Source organism: Mycteria americana, chromosome 1 (assembly GCF_035582795.1).
Source record: "Mycteria americana isolate JAX WOST 10 ecotype Jacksonville Zoo and Gardens chromosome 1, USCA_MyAme_1.0, whole genome shotgun sequence".
NCBI classification, from domain to species: domain Eukaryota; kingdom Metazoa; phylum Chordata; class Aves; order Ciconiiformes; family Ciconiidae; genus Mycteria; species Mycteria americana.
The window spans coordinates 122,837,015-122,859,600 of record NC_134365.1 but is presented as its reverse complement, the minus strand read 5'-3'; the positions used below and the strand labels follow the sequence as shown (position 1 = coordinate 122,859,600).

Genomic DNA, 22,586 nt, shown 5'->3' with positions numbered 1-22,586 from the left:
TAGGACACTGGCAAAAACGCTGCTGGAGAAGTCAATGGGCTGGTATACATTGCAACCATTTTGAACAGTTTTTCTGCTTCTTTCCTGCTTCAGTTCTGGCGAAAACACAGCCTTAGATTTGCTAAAGAGAGACAGGACAAAAGAAATACAATTAGATAAAGCCACCAGCTCCATTTTCTTCTGAAGCTAGCTAATATACAGTAGTGTAAATGTTCTACTGTGGGTGTCCTTCAATCTTTCCTGTTAAAGATGTTCAAATGTACTACAGAGTATATATAAGTAATCTCTCAGGCAAGAATAGGAAAATGCATTACTATATCTAAGGTACATAACCTCTAGGAACCTTCTCCTTTGATAAATGAGTATTTGAGTACTGCTTGCAAAGTTGGTTTTATAGTCTTTTCAGTAGTGATTGATAGAAACCTATCTTAGATGAATGCCCTGGCTGTTAGACTGCTCCCCTGAGAAGCGGAGAAGATTTCAGTTCCTTCGTCTGGGTAGGTATTTGATTCTCAATTTACCAAATTGTTAGTAAATGTTCTGACCACAACCCGGAGAAAGTGAGGCACTCTCATTAATACCTGCTTTGTTTATTGAATTCAACCCACTGTTTCCTTTGTTTTTATTAAAAATACCTGAAAACATTTTCTAAGAAGTGGAATTCTTCTCTGTGATAGAAAATAAGAGCATTTCTTTCATGGTTTTTGGTTCAGCCACAGAATAATAAATTAAAAAAAAAAAAGGAAAGAAAAAAAGATTTGCCAAGCAAAATATGCTTAGCAGGAATTAAATGCCAGCTTGAGAGTTCATGCCTTGTACTGGCCCTCTGTTTAGAAAACAGTTTTAACTTGCTGTCCTACAAGTACTGTATAAGCCTTTCACTTCATACCTCTACCCAATCTTATTGAGAATTGTGACTTGAAACCCTAAGAAATAAGTGCCAGGAGCAGTTAGAGAAGCTTACACTCCCCTTCATCACGAGGCAAAGCTGAAGCTTCTTCCAGGTTTATTCCGTGACCCTAAGCAAGGCTCTTGCACCAGATCCTGAAAGCTGCTGAGCTCTTCCTGGACTGTCCAGGCAATCCCACTGCTGAAAGTCCTGGTGAGTCACAAAGTGGCATGAGATTTCTTGAAGAGGTGCTCAATACTCTTGCAGGAATCTGCCAGTGGTGTCTGGTGTCTCCAGAAGCCAGGGATTTCACAGCTTGTGATCTCTGCTTATGCATTGGGTAGTCAAGGAAAAAAAGGTATTTGCAAAAGATGTGATTTTTTGAGCTAAACAATGCTCTATGGCTGTCGAAGGTGTTGATTTTACATACTCAGCACTGCACATCTGTTCCATTATGTTATTTTCAGAAATGAAACCATAACTGCAATAGCTCCTCTTTCCTCTTTTGTTTCAGTTCCGCCTTTCATTCAGCCTTTTGAGTTCCCGCGGTTCTCCATCGGGCAGCGGGTCTTCATTCCCTGCGTGGTGGTCTCTGGGGATTTGCCCATCACAATCACCTGGCAGAAGGATGGCAGGCCGATCCCAGCCAGCCTTGGGGTGACGATTGACAACATCGACTTCACCAGCTCCTTAAGGATTTCTAATCTTTCGCTGATGCACAATGGGAATTATACCTGTATAGCCAGAAATGATGCAGCAGCTGTGGAGCACCAAAGCCAATTAATCGTGAGAGGTAAGTAGATGTAATTAGTTTGAAGGGCACCAATTAAGCAGAATTCATCAGTATTTTGTAATGACATCTGTTTGATGGGAAGTATAAAAAAGAGGAAAATATGGTAATCCCTCTCTTCATAACAGAGAGCACAGAGAGCAATGAAGCACAGAAACTAATATGACTTTTTCTATCTAAAAGTCTCAAAAGTAATCAACAGCACTGGAGTGCACAGGGTGGATGGGGGAGCCACAGGACTGACTTCCTGGAAAATTTTGTGAGGCACAAGCCATTCATTGGGATCAAGCCTTTGACATGGTATCAAATTCCTCTCTGTTATTGTTTTAGACTGATTATCTCCATTTTTGATTTAAAGCAGCCTCTCATATAACATTATGTCACTAAAAAAGCAAAGCATTGATGTTGCCTTCACAGGGAAAGGACTCTCCCCTGTTACCATGTTGTTGTTCTTTTTCTTATTTGTGTTTATTATGCATGATTCATTTGCTCATGCTGACTTCACAACAGTTTGCCTTGAAATAGAGGTGAATATAGTTCCAGTAAGGAAATATTTTATGTGGAAAAGACCTTTTAGAGGGATACCTTGCCTTCAATAGCTTTCACCTTTCAAGTCATACCTTAGCCAAGTTCCCTAGAGATCATGCCTTGTGATACATTTCCAAACTTACTGTGCAAAAATTCAACAAAAATAAATTGCTTCCTTTTCTTTCTGAAAGTTTTTAAAAGTGCTCTAAATTTTCATTTTTTAAAAATAAGACGGTTATACTCTTCCCCCTCCACCATCTCCCTCTTGCTATCAAGCCATTAGACTCCTCAGAGAAAGAGGGGACATACCATAATACTGCAAGTGACCCTGGTTATTCTGCCTGTTGCAGATCACTACATCTTATATCCCCTTCTGTAAGTTTACCAAGACAAATGTTAAAACCACTCAGGGTTTTTTGCCATCTTTTCCAGGCTGTTTTCCTCCCTCAAAAACTCATTTGAAGCAAAACTTTCTGAACAGCTCTTCCTTTTAAGTCAAATCTTCCCACTGTCCTAGGACTACGTTTAATGGATTATTCCCTAGTTTTCCACTCATAGAATATGTATGCACATTTTTTTAATGCTAGTACTACCAAAAATCAGCAGCAAATAGGTCCGTTGCTTTTTCACTAGTTTTGATATGAATATTACTTTAATGATTAAAAAAAAACCAAATGCTTTTAATCTTGTATTATTCAGTACAGATGTCTATTACTTTCCCCAGCTACCCAATAATTCCTAATTTAAGTAGTTTAATTAACTACTTGCATTTAATTATTCTTTTCCTAAGCTGTTCTGTTAGCTTTTAACCCTATCCATCTTTCTAATAGTAAAAGATTTTCCTCGCCTTCTCTTTTCCTGGAGAAGGGAAAGTTGATAACCTCCCATCACAACAGACAGTCCACTAGCTATGTCTGCCCTACACAGAAATGCTGCATCTAATAACAGCTGAGATTGTACCTGATTTGCAGTTATACTCAGTGCTTGAAGCGATGGGAATGGATCACTTTAGCAACTCTGTAGAGGTTCCTATAGGCATTGCATCAAAACAGGGATGGTACGATGATCTCCAGAATAAAAGAAAAAAAAAAATGTTGACACAGATAGTGCCACTGAAAACTGGCTCTCTGCAAACCCTGTCTATCCTTTTTTAGGCACCGAGATCCATGAGGCTATAACAGCTCTAGTGAGCCACACGTAGGGATTTCTGCTCTGCACCCCACTGATCAGGGCAAGCCCTGCCTTCCCCTAACAGCATCCCTGCTCTCCTTGCCCGGACTGCAGCATCTCTGCCTCCTGCTGTCGGTGAGCTATTCCTCTTCTGGCAAGCCCCTGGCTGGCCTGACCTCTGTTCCCTGGGCACATCTGCCTCTTGCTGCCTTGTTTGGCATTAATGCATTTTCCCTCCTTGTCCAGGGGAGGAGTTCTGGGGAGCCTGCTCTTGCACCCCTTTCATGCCACTGACACCAACACCTCCATTTTCCCCTTGTGTGCTGCTGCTCTAATTGCACCTCCTGATGAAGGCTCTGCCCCAGTGGTGAGATGACAGCTGTTGGGTCATCGAACAGATGTTGGATGTGTACCAGAAGGGCATCCTTAGAAACCATGGGCATGATAGAGGGTAGCTTTTCACTCTGTTTTACTCAGAGGTGTGGAGCCTCTGGAGTTGTAGTCCTGCAACTTTTTAGGAGTTTATAAGGGCTACTTCATTCTTCCCCTCTTGCTTATCTTTCTGCCCAGCTAGGGCTCTGCAGCAGCCTCCTTTAAGTCTCTCTACTCTCCTCTCTTCTCTCTCCATGTCAATTTAAATGGTAATGTCTTAATCAGTTTTGTGTATGCATCTGGGATAGCAGTTCTCACTCGGAGGGAAAGGGGAAAATATAATATGATGTTTGACCTGAATTTTCTGCCAAAACCCTGGACGGACCTCTTTCCCTCATATTGAACTGCTTCAACTGTCTCATTCCACATAGGTCAGAAGACAGACAGCCATCAGAGGGTCACTGTTGGTCACTACTCATCTTCATCCAACCTGACCTATACACATTTAAGTAAAGAATGGCTTTCCTGCTGTACATTTCTTCTTCAGGCTTTCCGACCCCTCCTCATCTTTCTGTTCATAGGTGCCATTTAACCGAAACACAATATTTTTCTAAATCAACTAAGCAGTTTTTCTCCAAATAAAGGGAGAAGAAATGGTGCTTAAACTCCTCTTGTTTCTAATCCACATTGTGTGATGGTTTCTCAGCAGTGTGCTTTAAACTTAAATGTTGTATTTCCTAAATGTCAGTGGATGTGTTTTGGGAATACCTTATTTATGTGAAGTGTGTGTGTTTTGATATGAGAGTAGACAGTGAATGGGAGAGGAAACTAAAGGGAAATATGACTGTTCCCCACAAAGTTCCTTTTTCCTTATCTATACTGTCATTGTATTCATTTTAAAAGTAGACTTAAAAACAATGAAGGCTATCAGGTTTCCAAAATAAGTGGGAGTCCATATCATTTTACAGTACATGGATAGACTTAGAGGTAGAATCTAAATCCAGTCCATTCCTAAGATGAATGAAGAAACACAGGCCAACTGCTTGTTGCTACATTTGAACTACTAGTGAGTACACAAACTTCTGCAGAATCCATACAGCCACATAAATTCTTCGGCTTTACAAATTGAGATTTTTTTCCTCAATATTTTCTCTATCAGATCACATTTATATGCTATTTTTTAGCATTCATATTTTTCTGTTAAGTTTTAAGTCTGCTAAATAAATTTCCTATATTCTTCCTGCAAATATTTTTTCATATCTAAGCTGCACTGCCATTTTGCCAGGAGTATTAAATGGCAAAAGAAAAACAAGCACTGGTCTCTTAAAATCGGTGGGCACCTTATGGCAAATCTTCACTGCTGTTCCCATTATTTTGTGCTCTATAAAAGCACCAAGTGGTGATAAGGAGCCCTAAAAATACCTGGCCAGCAAGGCTGGATTTTCCCTGCTTTAAATAATATCAGAGGAAGATGACCAGCTTCCACAGAGCTTCCTTGCAGAGCATCACATAGGAGATGGAAGGCACCCGATGAGAGAAAGAAAGTGAGAGGAGAAAGCTTTTGAGCAGCTGTGCAGCCCTGGGTAAGAAGATCTTAGGGCAATCTCAGTTCTCTCTGCCATGGGTTTCTTGTTGAGGACCTGGAAATGAGACAGAGTCACATGCTCTGGACATAGATCTGTCAGTACTTCTCTCCACAATTTATTAGCCAATTTCAGACAAATCAGAAGAGGGGAAAATGCCTCCAGCGGAGCTGAAAGCTTACAAACTTAATGAAAAGAGGTGATTGATTAGAAACACCTTTACTGAATGTAATACTAGACACCAGAGAATCTACCAGGCGAGCCCTTCTGCAAACACAAGAAATGTTCCTACTGGAGTCTGTACTCAACCACGAGGTATAAATCCACAGAAAAGCAGGCTTGATTAGTCCTAATGTTTATGGAATAACTTTTGAAAGCTCATTGATTAGCCACTGGGAGAAGCCTACCATCTTCATTGCATCTAGGGACCGCAGGTAGGCAGTCCAGGTGAGTGAAAACAGGGTTTTCCTTCTCAAAATCTTGTGCTCCGCCAGATCCAGGCCCACAGTTCCTCTGGAAGTGCGTCAAAAATTTGCAAGATAGAAGGGTTTCTCAAAAACCCATAAAGTATTATAATTTTGATTATTGTATTTCTTGTCACACTCTTGGTTTGCTAGGCATGCTATTAAGTAAAAGGAAAGAATAGGATCCTGTCACGAAAGCCATCCATAGAAATTAGGAAAATATCTTCTCTGTCGACTACTTATATCATCACGCAGAATTAATCAAGGCTTTACTCATTAAGACTGTCTTCTAAAGAGTAATTAAAAATCTATATACACTTTATCATGTGTTATTAATTTCTGTAGGGTTTCCTGAAATGGGAATGAAGTAATTATGAAATAAAAAGCAGTGAAAAAGATTTTAGTTGGTAACCAAAAACAAAAAGCTGATAAATGTGTTATGAGTTCAAAATTTTTCAGATACTGCCAGAAAAGAGAATTCAAAGATAGTAGTGGGTGCATAAATCATTATTTTAAAATTCCTGTTAGTGAACACATCATAACTTAAAGTTGAGATAAGGTCTTTAAATACCTAATAACCCCCCTTAATGCATTTAGTGCATTAAATGTAAATGTGTTTTCATTTTGTGCTCGCCAGGAATGTCGAATATCATTAGATAGTTAGGCATCCAATGAGGAGTCCCTGAGCCTTGAATCTTCCAGATAGGAAGTGAGTATCTGTCTGCTTTCTGATGTTTGGTGGTGGTGCTGGTGTGATGCAGCAAATGCAGTTTGTGATAGAAAAGCAGGGGGAGAAGATTTACGGTCACAGCTGGTGTCAAAATTCATTTACTTTCTTTGCTGGTGTTTACACTGCGGCTTTGAAGATTACTCTTGAATGATTCACTTCCTATTTAATGTTCTCATTAGACAAACCTGATCAACACAAGCCGCTAGACACTGTCTCATTTTGCAAAAGTACATCTTTTTTCTTGAACTGCATAGCAAATGGTTTCACTAAACCAGCTAAATCGACCCCTTAGGTCCAATGACCAAATTTAATAACTGTTCATCTTTGCTAAAGTACAGTGTTTAATGATCTCATTCATTAATACATCAATGGTTGCTTTGGCTGATTAAATTTCTTCCATCATTTTGACAGTATGATCTAAACGTAAGTACAAATATTCCATGTAAAAATGAAACGTATTCTGAGCTGATGTCATAGATTATTTCTTAACTCAATACAGTAGCCCACCGGAGGAGCTCATGTTAGGAGCCCTCAAAATTGCTCTCCAGTGTGACGTACCGATTGCTGTACTTGGGAGCCAGAAGCACTTGCATAGGTTTGAAGTCCAGGAAGGAGTGTGAGAGTTTGTCATCTAGCCCCTGGCATAAAGCACAGTCAGAAAGGATTCTTGGATTTACATAAAGCAAAATTAAATCAGGGAATGTTAGCATGCACTCATGAATTGATTTTATTTAGTAGCTTGTAATGTCATTGCACGCTGCAATGACACTGGGAAGCAGTATCTTCTTAGGGTACCAACTCACATTTTATCATCTTATCAGGATTGTTTCACACAAGGAGATAATAAAAACATCTTCCTTCCCCTAAAGTGGCACGTGACATTCATGTTATCTTCAACATCCTATTCTGATTGCTCTCATCCTTCGTTTTGCCTTTGTGAGAGCCTGAGACTGTTAGTCATAATATTGACTCAAAACACCTTTTTTAGGTCCTTTGAGTTCAGCCATTAAATAGTTTGCATCTGCCAACTTATTGCTCTTACACTAAACAATTCAATAGCTCATTTCTCGTCACAGATCCGTGGGCTGCATTAAATGAGAGAGCCTAACAGAAACTCACTGTTAAAGCAATTTTAAATGCCCTCTTTTACGGGCTCAAGGGACTGTGCTGCTGAAACAAGGGTGATAATAAAAGTAGAACTGTTCAGTCATATTCGTGAGCTATTTCAGAGTGGTTCATTTCTAAAGGGGCAGAGGAGGCCCACATCTTTACAACTAGAGACAGAGGAGAACTAACTGCTTTCTTTTCTCCCTTAACTCTACTTAAGCATATCAGACAAATTAACTTGGTTAAATTCTTACTAAGCAGATTTTCTTTAAGGGCTAATGAATTCCTGAAAGATAATGAAAAAGTGAATGTAGCTTTATAATCTAAAGCTAAGTACAAAAATCTAGATCAAGTAGTTAACTGCATTGTCTTCCAAAATATGGTAGCACATAGCACTGAATAAGTTATTCATTTGAAATAAAATTGAGAAGCAAACTATCGATGAGGAAGAAAAATGCAAAGGTGTCCTCTGTTTACTTTTTAATCATTTCTATAAGAAGAAAAATCCTGTGCTTTGACCTAGACAGCAATACAGAAACAATTGAAAGGTCATTGAATGAGGAATTTTGTTTTGCTGTAATCTCTTTTCTGATTTCTATTGGCAATCTTAAGACTAAGTGTCAAGGGTTCGTGTCTTCAAAATCAGAGCAGCAGTTGGCATTTTCATATGTAGTCCTAAAGGAAGGCCAAGGCTTTACTGAATATAGAAATTGTTTCTATTACTGGGTATGGGCAGAGTTTTTGCCAAGTAAGGTTGAAACATGTTTTGTTTATGGAGCAGTACAAGGAAATCTTACGATTGCTAATCATACACTTGGTTCTGGAGCTTATACTGCAAAGTTTAATTTCCACAGTTACCATTCTGGTATCATTCTGTATTAAAAGTAATGATTAAAAATGAGAATACCAAGAATATCTGAGCAAAAACTTATGTTTTATATATATATACATACCCAAAATACAGTGAAATCAGTATGATAAAAAGCCCTGTTCAGAGCGTTAAAGGTGCAACACATTGCGAATATCTACACGAGTTCATTAAAGATGTGGAAGGATGCATTTCCATAGAAATGCTCAAACAACATTTACACTTGGCATCCGTACATTTTTCTCTATATATGCCCAAAGGGATTAGACAAAAATTTTATTTTAACAGATAACTTTAATGCAAATAGTATTTTAAATTGCCTTTATTCCATACTAGGCAATCTTGCTTAACTTTTCCAGAACTTTCTGCATATGCCTACCCATTTAATCCAATAAATTATTTCCTGAAAAATTAGCACTTCTTGCCAGTGTCATCCATAGCAAATGAAGAATGTAAAGAAAATGTTTTTCAAATAGAAGGGAAATAAAACAAAGAAGTTACAAAAATTTTGTATTGTAAGAGAGATTTTAAAAGACATTATACTTGTCACTCTTTTCAGTGGTAGAGGAGGCCAGTAATTATCAGTCACTCCATTGCATCATTTGTAATCATTCACCTGTAAGACTGATACAACTGAGGTGGTTTTGTGTTGGGGGGGGGAGGGGTTGTCTACCCTCTTTATGGATAAGAAGCTTGTAATTGATTTTTCAGAAGCTGTGAATACAAATTTATTTACCGTTACTGAGGTGAAACAAGCTGATGCCACTGTGCTGAGCTGTATAAAATCAAACCTATTTGTGCAACTAATTGTACTTTTCACCTGCTTTGGAAAATAAGCACTTGGGAATCCTTTTGTGTATAGTGATAAAATGAACACAGAACAGTGAGAAAAGAGCTACCGAAGCAAATGTCTTCTGTGAGTAGATAATTAGAACAGGGTGGGTGATTGCCCAGGGCTGCTGTTGACGGGATTTCATGTTTGATGCTTACCTATCATGAATTAACATAACATATGATTTATGTTTGTCAGTGTGGCAGCCATTTGGAAAGCTGAAATGTTTGACAGCGGTAAATACATCTCCTAGTACAAAGGTGTTTCTTGCCTCTATTGCCCTTAGTTCCTTCTGTTTCTTCTAGCCGTGTTCCAAACAGAAGTGGAGCTTCTTTGTACGTATTTAGGCAATAAACAGCTTTGCATTATAGCTATAGGATTCAAGGAGCAAGAGGTCCAGTTAAAGGGATTGTTTGCTCTTCAGAAGATTGTTCTCATCTTTTAAAAAACAGTTGTAGCTATGAAGGTGGAAAGAGAAACCTGGAGAGGAGTCTGGATTATGGAGGCACCGGGAGGAAGGCTCAAGCTGTTGTGAGGTGGGTTCTCTGCACCTGGAGAGAGTATCTCTAGATACCTTCAACTTTTAGTGGTCCTGTCCATACCAACACTGGCAGCCTGAGTTTCTCATTAAGGAAAACTTGGGACTCTCTGGTATAATGGGAAGTGCTATTTGCATAAACTATGAGAGTGTATGTACTGAAAAAACTTTAATACAGTAGATCATTGGTGCTTCTGCTGTGCTTCTGTGGTACAGTTTTTCTGATGTATAAGTAGTACTGTATTGATGGCCATTACGAGCTGTTTTGGGTCCTAGGGCAAATAGTCACTGTACTGATGATCCTCTTCTGTGCTGTCTTACATTTCCTCATGCTACAGCCCTCTCTCATACTTCCTTTCTTAATTTCTGGCACTTCTGGAGAGGCAGGTGGTGGGGCCTGATGGGGGTTTGGGAAGATGGGTCTGGTCAGAGCAAGGAGGGATGGCTGGGCCCTCTGTTCTGCCTCCCCCAACTTTCAGACAAACTCAGCACTGGCTGGACCTGCGGATCTGTGAACCCATGAGGTTGTGCGTGTCCCCCCATGTGCATAAGCTGCGGTGGGGCGAGGAAAGCAAGCAACTATTAGGATTTCTCCTTTACTGCATTAGATCTCAGTGTGTTGCTGTACTCAATTTGAGAGGAAAAAAAAATCTGTCACAGGCTCAATCACCTTACTACATTTTCTCTGTAGCACTGTAAGAAATGACAAAAAGAATAACGTGTGGGATAAGGGCACAAATAATTTACTTTTTTCCTCAGGTACTTACTTCTTCATTCTCTGAACAAAAGAACAGGAGGTCAATGAAGATCTGTGATTTTAACTGACTTTAATACTACCATTAAGCACCTTTAATTTTCAATAACTTTTGTGGCTCTTTCACCATTCTTCACAGTTTTCAGCTTTTCTTTCAAACTTTTGTCAAATCTTCAGGTTTTACTGAGACACTGACATTCAATATCAGGCCTTCACGGTAAACTGTAGGTCTAGCATTGTCACAAGTTGTTTTCTTCACTGTGTATCTGTATTTGGAACATGTAGAGCTTTTCCTTGAGATAAGCATCTCTTATTTTATCCATGTATAAATATATACATACTTGCCTATGTCTGGAAGACTAATTGCAGTGGTTTTATGCTTCCTTAGAATAAGTCTAATAATATGTATACATTGATGTACATACATCTATTCCACTAAGACTTTTCCTCTTCAACTTAGTGCAAGCAAATTGTGTTGAAGCTTTCTATGGCTATTTGGAAAGAAAAGTCCTATCAGAATTTATGTTTCAAAAATGCTCATTTTAATATGAAGTGATTTGATTGGTATTAAAAGCTGTTATTTTTTAAGGTTATTTACACTACATAATTTAATACTTTTTCTGAAGCTTAGTAGTTCACTGTTACAAAAAACAAACAGAAAACTTCAGTTGTCCTTAGACACCTGTCATACCTCTCCGTTTGTTAGAAAGCATTTCTCTTCTGACTATGAGAGTTTGATTTATCTGTTACTCTATTTTATAACCTCTCGTATGGAGAGATTTTTATTAACTTATTTTTGTATCCTATCAAGAGCAGTGCTTTTGTTGTGCCTGGCAAGAAACACATTAAGACTGTGCACAGGAAGTAAATAATCATGTAAAACCAACTTTACTATGTCACTGGATCATCAAAAAGCTGGTTTTAATTTTTCCTTTCCACTATGAAATATTATGCTTCCTTATTTGACTGGTCTGCCATTTTGAGCTACTTGGTAAGTTGCACAAATTCTCATGCCTTCTTTTGCTTCCTCCCACAGTGCCCCCTAGGTTTGTGGTTCAGCCCAGCGACCAGGATGGGATCTACGGAAAAGCTGTAATTCTCAACTGCTCTGCAGAGGGTTATCCTGTTCCTACCATTGTCTGGAAGTACTCAAAAGGTAGGATTCCTCCTGTGATCACTGGGGACAGATTAATTCTGGTTTAGTAACAGCTTACTCACCTCTGAGTTACTGGTTTAATCTTCATATTGTCAGAGGCTGGCAGGGTGCAATAAGGGAAGTATCAGTCATGTTTGTACTGTTCTTCTCTAATTTCCCTAAGCACGTAGCGCTGGCCATTGGCATAGACACAAGGCTCAGCTAGATGGACTTGTGGTCTGCCTTAGAGACATCCTGGAGCTGTGAATGTGTGCCTGTGTTAGCTATGGCCTCAGCGGGCAAGTGATGAAAAGGACACCTGAGAGAAAAGAGATAGTGCTTTAGTTGAAAAAAACTCAGAACAAGGCTCACCGGCAGCATTTGGCTGATTTTTTTCCCCTTCAAAATCCGTGATAACATGGCAAATCATATCTTTTCAGCAAAGAAGAAAGGTCAGATAGCATTAGCATAAGCAGTAATTCAGTATGCGCTTAACATAATGCTTTAACATTTTCTTCTCATGTAACAGAGCATTAAAACTGGCCCCACTTGACCCTCAGTAACTATAAGAAATTGACTGCTTTTTAATTAAAATGTGCTGCCTGCTAGATTGCATCTTCTGGCCAGTTGTCTTCTGGTTGGTTTTAGCAAGAAAACAAACTCTCCAAACTCTGTATCCAATTTACATGAGTTAACTCTTTAAAAAGCAAAGCTCAGAGCAGTTGAGAAGAAATCTTTACGTAATGCTCCATGTCATTTTTGGTTTCCTTAGGATCTAAGTCCAAATTATATTTGAAGAAAAAGGGTGGGGGAAATGTTCTTATCAAAGACTATTTTTGCTTTTATTGATAAATTCTGGTTTGTGGCAAGAAGGGTGCAGCGGTCCAAATGCTATTAATCTCAATGGTATATGGGGTTTTAATTATGAATATAAATCACAAAGAAGTAATTCTGTTTTGTCGTGTTTGCGTGCTGAAGGAGGAGGCCAAGCCAAGCTAGCTGAGTTGTAATTAACTGCGAATTGATAAGCATCCATCTCCATCTTAATAAAGGAGAAAGGGGTAGTGGTTTGATTTTAGTGACACTCTACCATCAAGTGACTGTTTTTAAGGTTTTCCACTAACAGCTCTGAAGTTTTTACGTCAAAGAAAGCTTTAGTACATATGTGATGTAGGCAAAGCCATCAAATCGCAGTTTCATTTTTTGGCCAAAATAACTCTAGGTGAAAAGGTCAATATTTTTACAAAAGCCTGTAATTTGCTAATGGATGACTGCAGTTTCAATAGCTAGTCTAACTAAGGTGCTGTACAGATCTATAGGATATATGTTACATCTTCCTTTAAAGAGATATATTATATAATTGGTTTGTGAGCAGTGTTCGTGCCAAATTCTGAAATAATTACTGAGGTGAGGCCAGCAGGAGTAAAGCAGTCAGATCATAGCTCATCTGTAGGTACCACAACAGAGTAGAAAGGGCATCTGTACAGCTGCAGGCAAGTTAGTGTCATTGGCTTTTCGTGTCAGGGAAAAGTGGAAAAAGAGGGTTCATTTTTTTGTACATCAGGATAGACAGGTAATGGAAATGGACTTGCTGGCTCTAAGGAATAATGAGAGTGATCAATACAGACACCCCATAATCAGCACGACTCTGTTGTTGACTTAAAGCCCTTCAGATGTAAAGAGGCAATGGGCACACACTGAAACACAGGAGGGTCTGTCTAAGGAAACAGTTTTTTACGGTGAGGGTGACTGAGCACTGGCACGGGTTGCCCAGAGAGGCTGTGGAGTCTCATCCTTGGAGATGGTCCTGGGCAACCAGCTTTAGGTGGCCCTGCGTGAGCAAAAGGCTTGGAACACATGACCTCCAGAGGTCCCTTCCAACCTCAACCAGTCTGTGATTCTGTGATTCATGAGCATGTAGTCCTCTTGCAGATTCATCCATGCAGTTGTGTGTGATAAGCTGCTGTCACTGCTCAGGAAGGACTTTGGCTGTAATAGCAGTAACGGTGCGTGTGAAGAGTAAGAAGCCTTTGCAAACTGTTACGCAAAATTTTGCCCACTTGTAGCTATCCGCAGGACTATCAGCCCTTTCTCTTCTGTGAACACCAAATTGTCCCCAGAATTTTTCATGTGAAGAAATATAAGACGTGAGTGCTTGCATCTGTCTACTTGGGCAATCAATTGCAGACAGGTAGAGTTAGTGAAGCATAAATGTGCCTTCCAACTGAATGACAGGAAAAATGGCTTATTAAAGAAACAAAAATAGACAAAGGGGGAAGTGGGATATGCATGTGACTCAAATAGTTGAACAATCAACAATGGCAACTGATTTTTGTGAATACATTATCTCTTTAACATTTCTAAGTGCACAGTATCAGCCACCAGACCTTCAGTATAATTGTAAGTCCCCAAAGCAAACTCTTCTAGGACTAGAAGGATTTTTAGTATGCATGTCTGGTCTTTTTTAATATTCTAGATGTTGTATTCATAGGTTGTTATAGCTTTCTGTTTTATACTAAATCATTCCCCATAGTATTTATTCATAGTATTTCCTCCTGGGCTGACTCAGCCAACTGCATATAGTAATTAATGCTGACAGATATTAACTTCGTGTACAGAAAGTGGTATAAGAGAATTCCATTGAAGAAGACTACCTTATGATTTCCCTGAAAAATCCCATCTCCTGCTGCCAAAGTAGGTTGTAAAACCCTTTGTTACAAGAACCATATCTTAATATACACTTAGAGAGTCCCTAATGCTGGAGGAACCTGGACTTGTGGTGGGCCTCTGGACAGTAAGGAATACTGACAGTATGGCAGTATCTTATTCCCTATTTCCTAAATCACCCAGTATCTTATTTCCAAAGAAAAGTAGGTTCTTTCTTAAAACCAAAGTTGATACAGAAATCTTGGGCTTCCTGTCTTTTTATGGACCCTCCATTTTTACATTACCACCAAACATGGCACCTCATGCCTGATTAGTGGTCTGAGCTTTTTGTTTCTTTCTTTCTTTGTATTTTTTTTTAACAGCCTGAATAAATACTGGCTACAAACATGGCAGAACAGAGATTTTATGTGTCATCAGTCAGGCAGCTGTAGGAGGAAGCAAGCAACACAGTCACTGATGTGGTTTTCCACGTTACCCAGAGTTTCGTAAACAAGGTGCTAGAGTTCCCTTGAGTGTGCCATGTTTACTAAAACAGACATCCCTCTTAGTCATAAGAAATTCATTTGGTGTATGCATTAGGGATGCATACTTATATGACTGTTCAGCTGTAATTGTCAATAATTTATCAGCCTCTAAATGTACAACAAATGTGCCTTTTTACCCATGAGCAGTCTGAAAATCTCCTTCATTTTCTCTCTCCCCCTTTCTGGTTCTTCCACTCCTGCTTCATGCTCCTTTTGCCCCTTTACCTTTAACATGGGCAAATTATCGCTACTATTACATTCCAAAAGTCTTTCTTCCTTCCATTTAATGAATTCAGTTTGGCAAAGAACCATTCCGTTTGTCCTGACGATGTCAGAAGCGATTCGTATTTTAATTGAATTGAGCCTCTAAGAACAGGAAGCTATAGTTTCTGCCTTATTTAAAAAAACCTGACATGCTTTCCTTCCTAACTAACCTATTTCCATGGGGGTCCTGCTTTAGGTGCCGGGGTTCCTCAGTTCCAGCCGATTGCATTGAACGGTCGTATCCAGCTTCTCACAAATGGCTCCTTGCTGATTAAACACGTGCTGGAAGAAGACAGTGGATACTACCTCTGCAAGGTCAGCAATGATGTGGGAGCAGACGTCAGCAAGTCCATGTACCTCACTGTTAAAAGTAAGAACTAAACCACTTCTCTGTGATCCAGATATTACTGTTGAGCGGAAAAGGCTTGTCTACTGCATCCTCAGTTTGGAGGGAGGGGAGGTGGGGAGGGAAGGGAGAGGTTGGTTTTGTTGGTTTTAATGTAATATTGGTATTCAGCTGCACGTGGTAGCACCTGGAAGTTAGTACGGTTAACAATAAACATTGTTTAGTAGAGGGAGCAAAGAGGACTTAAAGATGAAAAGGATTAATGTCTCATTTCAAAAATTTGTATCAAGTCTATAAGCTACAGCTGAGTAATGAAGGGGAAGTAAGAAAATTCTTTGGTCAAGGGTAAAAAAACAACAATAAAGGAGAAATACAGCAACTGTTACAAATCTCAAAAGCTGAAGAAAATACGGATTAAAAAGTCCCTTTATCAATTCTCAAGATACCACAGATAGATACTATAGGTACAATTACAGTAGATACCACAAGATGCTATAACATACTATAAGATACTATAGATACAGCCACAGCAGTCATTTTGATTTAGCCACTGGCAGATAACTTTCAGAAAATGCATCTAATTCTGTTGAATCTGAAGTGCATATACAACCTATCTGTACTTTCTTGGCACAAGAGATGAAAGCAATCCAGTTTTTAGGTATATGTTAGCTATAACTCCTTCAGACATGAACATAGCTGAGAATATAGAGGAAATATTATGAAAAAAAAAGCTGTGGAGATAATATAATTTCTCACTAGAGAAAAAAGAGACTGTTGACACTTCAGCATGCCAGATGTTCCTGTATGACCTATTAGACCAGTATTGAAGGAGGTCACCAAGCCATGCACTTTCATGTTTGTAGCATTTTTGAAGATTGGCTGAGTGCTTTGAAGTTCTGAGATGTCAATTAGCTTGAAAAAGGTTTGCCCTTGAAAGTAAAAAGATTATTTTTTTTCTGAAAGGAAGGAAAATCCAACTTATTCTCCATTGGAGAACTAGACTTTAGACCACTGGTGTTTAGGTTTCAGGGTGTTGTTTGTTTGTTGTAATGTCACAGAATGAATAACTAAGTTCTTTGAAAGGAAGAGTGTCAACTTTGTTAGATTTGCAAGCCCCAGTACCTCAGATGTCCTCTCCATTTTGACTTACCATAGTGGCTTCGTCTTCTGAAAAAATAACATGATATCCCAACCTCTCAAGCAAGCATGTTAATTGCATACTTCTTCTGTGGATCAATGGAAGTTCCAGCTTCTGTGGTTTCCCTAACTGGCCGGTTTTGGGCCAATCTTCAACTGTAGTAGCAATGCACTGCTGTAATATGCTACAGAAAAACAGCTTTCCTCTGGTTGGCAGCTATGCACACTGTCTGTCTGATCACTGCATGCAGTTTCATGTGTGATAAAAGAGCATCCCTTATCAAATAAGAGCAGGAGCTTCCCTGGAGAGTCAGTTGCTGTTTGAATCTAATGAAAACCCCTCCGGCTCTGAGATAGCAGGCAAGCACGTCTGTACACCCTCACACATCCACACTAACACACGTACTGCTCCCAGCACGGCTGTTAGAGCAAACGGCGTTAGCGTGTTGGTGCATGCGTGGAAGAGGCACGGCTTTAGCTTTAATCAAGCACACACTTAAGGACAAGCTGCTTTGGGGAAGTGTGCCATGGTGGGCTTCAGGCATAGCTGGATCGCCTGTTCTGGTGGTGTGGTTATGGCACGTGACACTTGCACCCGGTCAGGAGTGACTCCAAAGTGAGGGCCTGGACCTGCCGTTATTTTCTCTGGTACTGTATCTTGTCATTCGTTGTTTTCTTTTTCCCTGTGGTTATTCTGGCTCCTTTTCCCTCTCCCCCACAAGCCTGCTTCTGGACCCTAGTCCTCAGGTATAGCCCTACTACTAGATAAAAACATTGGGCTTCCTTCATGAAATTCAGTGTTCTGAATTAGTTGATCCTGCTCCACAAGGTCACCCTAAATGCCTTCTTTACTCAGAGGCAGAAGGTGAGACCTGGCCCAGGCAGTTGTTTCTGGGTGACAAAGTTGGTAAGAAACAGCCTTCCAAAACATAAACAACGATTAGCATCAATACATCTTGTTGTGGCCTCCTTGTGACAAATTGGCTTCCCACCTTCCTTCACCCTATATGTGGGTTGTCCGTGAGCAGTAGCTCGAATCACCTGATAAAAAAGCAGAGTGGCTTAGATAGATTTAGTCACTGATCATGAAACTAGACTGCCTCTCAGAAAGACAGACATGGCAACAGTCCCTTTACAGCCGCCTCCTTCACTTCTTACCTGTCCCTTGTACCACAGATACCTCATGTATGCGGATGCTAGCCATTGATAGCATCACTGTGAACTTCAAAAAACCCCTCTTAAGTCCAGGTGATTGTTCTCCTCCATGTTTGATAAAAGTTTCCACCTACTCTTTTAGTAACATTGCTGGATAAAGTTTTGCCTTTCATAGATCCTGTGACAAATCTCTTAAATGAGACTGGATGCTTTATTCTTCCAGAATTTCCATTGTCACCTGTATGTAAACAGAAAAGCTATTGACCTTTGTCAAAAGAGGGTAGACAAATTTTTGTTTTGGTAGTTCAGCAGTGGACAGAATAAACATTGACCTAATATACTTCCATGACCCTACCACCTCTAAAATTGACAGACTTTTTCTTAGTGAAAAGCCAGCTCAAGCTATAAACCAACTTGGCTTGCTTAACAAGACTCAATGCTAAGAAGGAAATGATAGGAATTCCAGATACACATTTATTTAGTCCCTCAGTGTTTGTTGCATGACACCTTCACATCAGAGAAGCTGGTCTAACTTCTTGGTTGAAGGGAGATTGTATGAGGAGGGAGTGCAAAGAAAAAAGATGAGAGGAAAAGAAAGAGGCTTCAGGAATACTAACAGAAATGTGAAAAGAAAGAGCTGCCAGAGTCGATGCTGAATCAGGAACCACAGGGCTAGAATGGCAGCCATGAAAGCAGAGAATCTTCACTTAGCAGCTATTATCCTTCTCCTTTTCTTTTCAAGAAATACACATAAAAATCATGATCAGTTTTTTTTTTCCTCTTCTTCTGAACCAAGGATAAGTAGTTCTCAAATTCCTTATTCACCATATTAGAAAATTATGAGAGAGATCTGGAATAAGGAATCTAGTGCTGTCCTGAGAAATGACTCCTGGTGCTTGGGATGAGAAGACTTCTAAAGAATTTCTATAAAAGATAATGAGCCTTTAACATGAAGGGAAGAACTAAAATTATTTAAAGGTTGCCTGGGAGTCACAAGGGAAGAGATGTCTGCTTAAAATGGCCTGCCTGCCTGCCTTCATCTGAATAAACGTCACACTTCCTAATTCCACTTTAGGGGCTATATATAACATGATAGAATGGTATTGTGAAAAGTTTCCTCCTGAAAAGCAGGCTTTCATTAAGGTTTGTATGTTCCTGTGTAAATAATCTGTTGGAGGCAGTCATGTTAGCTCTGCCCCTTCCTAAATCCATCACTTATTTTCATGTCAGTGTGGAGACTGAGAAGTTTTAATCTGATCACCAAAACATTTCCAACAAATCCTATCTGCCAAGAAAACAGAATTGCTTCATTCACTTTCCTCTCAAATATGCTTCTTAACTATTTGCATTATATGTGTTTAATACATAAAGCTCATGCCGTCAGTCAGACCCACACCTCCTTCCAGCAGGAACATACTAATCCCAGCTAATACTTTTAACACTGAGTTTCACCACTTGAACATTTTTTAAAAAAACTTCTAAAATTGTTATCTATGACAAGAGCTGGTGGAATAACAGAAAAAGAGGCTGTTTTGGAAAGGGAGCCTGGTCACAGTGTAAAAGTGAGTCTAGTGCCCTGTTTCTGCAGCTACCCTGGGTCTTGGCTGTGGTAATTCGCCACCCTGTGCTTCTGCTGCCTCTGCCTCCTTTAGTGCCTCTCATCCACATTGACCGTGACCTCTTCCAGGCAAGATTTGTTTCTCTCCATCTTCAGACAACTCATGGAACAAAGAGGCCCTGATCACATAACTAGCTACTACTGTAAAAGAAATAAAAATAATAGTTAGAAACACAAACAAGGCCAAAGGATGCTTATGAAAAGGGATTCTAATCTAGTGAAGCTGTTTCCTCCACTGCTAGCTAAAAGTTTTCCACTGTATGGCTGAAGCACTACAGCATTTGTTTATTAAAATGGATAGAAGTCTATGCCTGGCTTCCTCCGTGAAACTTTATCTGGGCAGGATAAAAGCACACTTCCCACGTGGCCGGTCAAATGAGTTTGCTTTGCTGCAACACGTGCAGTAAAGCCAGCAAACTGTGATGGAGAACTCCCTGTGCTCTGCTCACCAGGGTGCCTCTAAATGCTCATTTTAGACTTTAGGAAAATAATTCCTTGTTGAGAATATAGGAATGTCGAGATCTGTCCAATTGCTACTTTTCCTTGTGTATGAAAAGAATAGTACTTATACATAGATGCTATCCTTTTGTTTATGTCCAATTTCTCATTAAAAAGGCATATATCCCACAAGATGTCACTAAGGGTGGCATTGCCTGTTCTGCATTTGCAAAGATAGATTATCCTTGCTATGTTGTAAAGGAAGATAAAAATCACCATCTCTAACACCTTCAAAAAATGCTTATAGGAAGAACAGCAATCACACTATGTCAAATTCACCTGAGCCCAGTTATTTTGATATTTCTTAATCTCTCCTTGCTCCATTTTTCACAGTTCCATGGTCTGTAAATAGTGTTTTCTGTGGCAAAAGAAAACAAAGTCCCCTGGTCTGATTGTGTCCTCTGTTTTACTGGGTTTTTTTTCCTGACATTCTGCCATCTTTAAACAAAGGGCTTTTTCATTTTTTTGCTTCTTCATACTTATTTTGTGGTTATTTCAGGTAGAGTGCATTTTTGTCCAATGGACAAATTGGCCAAAATTGGTAAAAATCTCTAACTGGATTACTTGCATATCTCCTCAGAATGAAAGAATAAGGTAAGGGGAAAGAAAACCAAAAATAATTTCAGTGAACTGAAACTACTCTTGTATCCCAAAGAGTCCTTTCTCATGAGCTGACGAGCTGCCCTTGCCTACCTTTGCCCTTATTCTCGTGACAGGCAGCTCTCTCTTCCACCAGCTATTTCTTGGCAAACAAAGGCAAAAACTGTGTTAAATATGAGGATGTGAACGAACTACAGCACAGCTCACTTTAAATTCCAAATCAGTGGTGATGGATTGTTAACACTCTCTATCTGGTTTAATTACTTATTTATTTTCATTAAATGCACAGTCTAAAAGATGCTGTAAGAAAGCTATGGTAAATCTTGGAAACATGAACATTCTCCCTAGACACAAGTACTTTCTCTTGTTAGTAAAACAGCCCATTTTTTTCCTAATGAGGTCCTCCCACTATAAGAAATGAACAGGGTCTGAATGCTGTTTTCTGCCTCTTCAGACCATTGGCACAGCTTTGATTTAGGGACTTGCGCTTTAATCACCCATCATGTGTCATTACCCCGACAGGCGGCAGCAGCCGCAAGATACAAGCTCCAATAAATTGCACTGAAAATCGCTGAAGCGATCCTTTGTTGATTTTCCTTTACAGCTATTCAATGGCAGATCAGCTGTCATAACAACACAGTGCCTGTGGCAACAGGGTGAAATTAAACGTGAAGTATGTTCAAGGTAGCTGGTAGAAAGCTGGAAAATCCCTTTTCTTCTGTACATTCAAATGCTTTCTACTTCTCTCAGTAATGCCAAGCCTGTGGCAACTGGCTAAAACGAATGCTTTCTCTTGTAAGATAATTGCCAGATGTACTGCAGTACAAATACTCAAGTGCTTTTGTATGCAAATCTTTGCAATACTCTCATTTAAGGAAAAGAGGGGAGGTAAGGACTTACCTCTTTTTTAAAAAAAATATTTTTCTAATCGGGTGCAAGGAGAAAAAGAATATAGCAACCCTTTTTCTTTTCTTCAAGGCTGGCTGCACAGCAATGTTTCTAGCAGGAAGGTGAAACAGATTTCTCTCCTGCTAGCTAGCTAGCTAGCTAGAAAGTGCACATAGGCTCTGCTGTATCTTTTCAATTTGTATGAACAATATCATATTTATTGTCTTTTTCAGAATAGTTGTCTCTCTCAGCTTTATGTTGTCCAAATAGCAGCATTCAAAAGGAAGCATGGGTGAGGTTTATTTTCAGAAATGTTCTTTCTATTGAAATTTTCACAGTGGATATAGAATATTGAGGCTTTCCTGAAAAATGACCCATTTAACAAAGTTGTGATGATTTCATCTTTTCAATACCTTCACATCTTCATTCTTCTTAGAAAGCCTCGTAAGAGATAGGATTCACAAGGTATGTACTCTAGCTGCTGTTTTATTTTCTCCCTTTACTGAACACATTAGTAATACTTAAACACAGCCAAAGCACAGATATTTTAACAGCGTGTCCTCCTTTCTCAATCTTAATACCTCTTGTGTCCTGTTAAATCAGAGAAGGTTTTAAGTGGCGCTCAGATTGCAGTGAACTCCGTGTCCAGGTTTGGCCAGCCGTGGTCAGTAGACTTCTGAGCAACAGAGATCATTTCAGATCAAGGATTACAGTTCCTATGTCTCTGAACACTGCTGAAACAAGACTTGAAAATAATGTCTGCTCTGCTCTCCTCCTCCAGTTGAGATGGTGGTGTTGCAGTGATTGATACGAGCTAGGTAGATAATCCATTCATAATAACCTTCATCGAGAAAGTAAGCCCACAAATTTCAGTATATTGTATTTGGCACAATACTGCAAACCCTACTGTGCCAGAAGGTAATAAATGGTAATCCTGAAAGGCTCTTATCTGGGAGGAAATATTCTGAAAATTATTCTTACGGATAATTTGGGGGGTTGTTTTCTTGAAAGAGAATTCAAAACATAACTATTCAGGTTTAGGCTTGCCTTCACGTGAAATGTGAATGAATACCATTCTGGAACACAATATGTCTCAATAACCTTTTAAGGAAAATATAAGCCAGTAAGC

The 22,586-nt window shown here is 39.5% G+C and overlaps 1 protein-coding gene across 2 annotated transcripts in view; it reads left to right on the top strand.

Moving 5' to 3' along the window:
- The window catches only part of DSCAM (DS cell adhesion molecule), a 401,510-nt gene that overhangs the window by 234,265 nt on the left and 144,659 nt on the right, over positions 1 to 22,586 (top strand). For both annotated transcript variants that reach the window (XM_075518956.1, XM_075518964.1), the window contains exons 7-9: positions 1,404 to 1,682; positions 11,662 to 11,781; positions 15,412 to 15,585. In XM_075518956.1, coding sequence (XP_075375071.1) covers positions 1,404 to 1,682; positions 11,662 to 11,781; positions 15,412 to 15,585 — 573 coding nt within the window. The remainder of the gene's footprint in view (positions 1 to 1,403; positions 1,683 to 11,661; positions 11,782 to 15,411; positions 15,586 to 22,586) is intronic.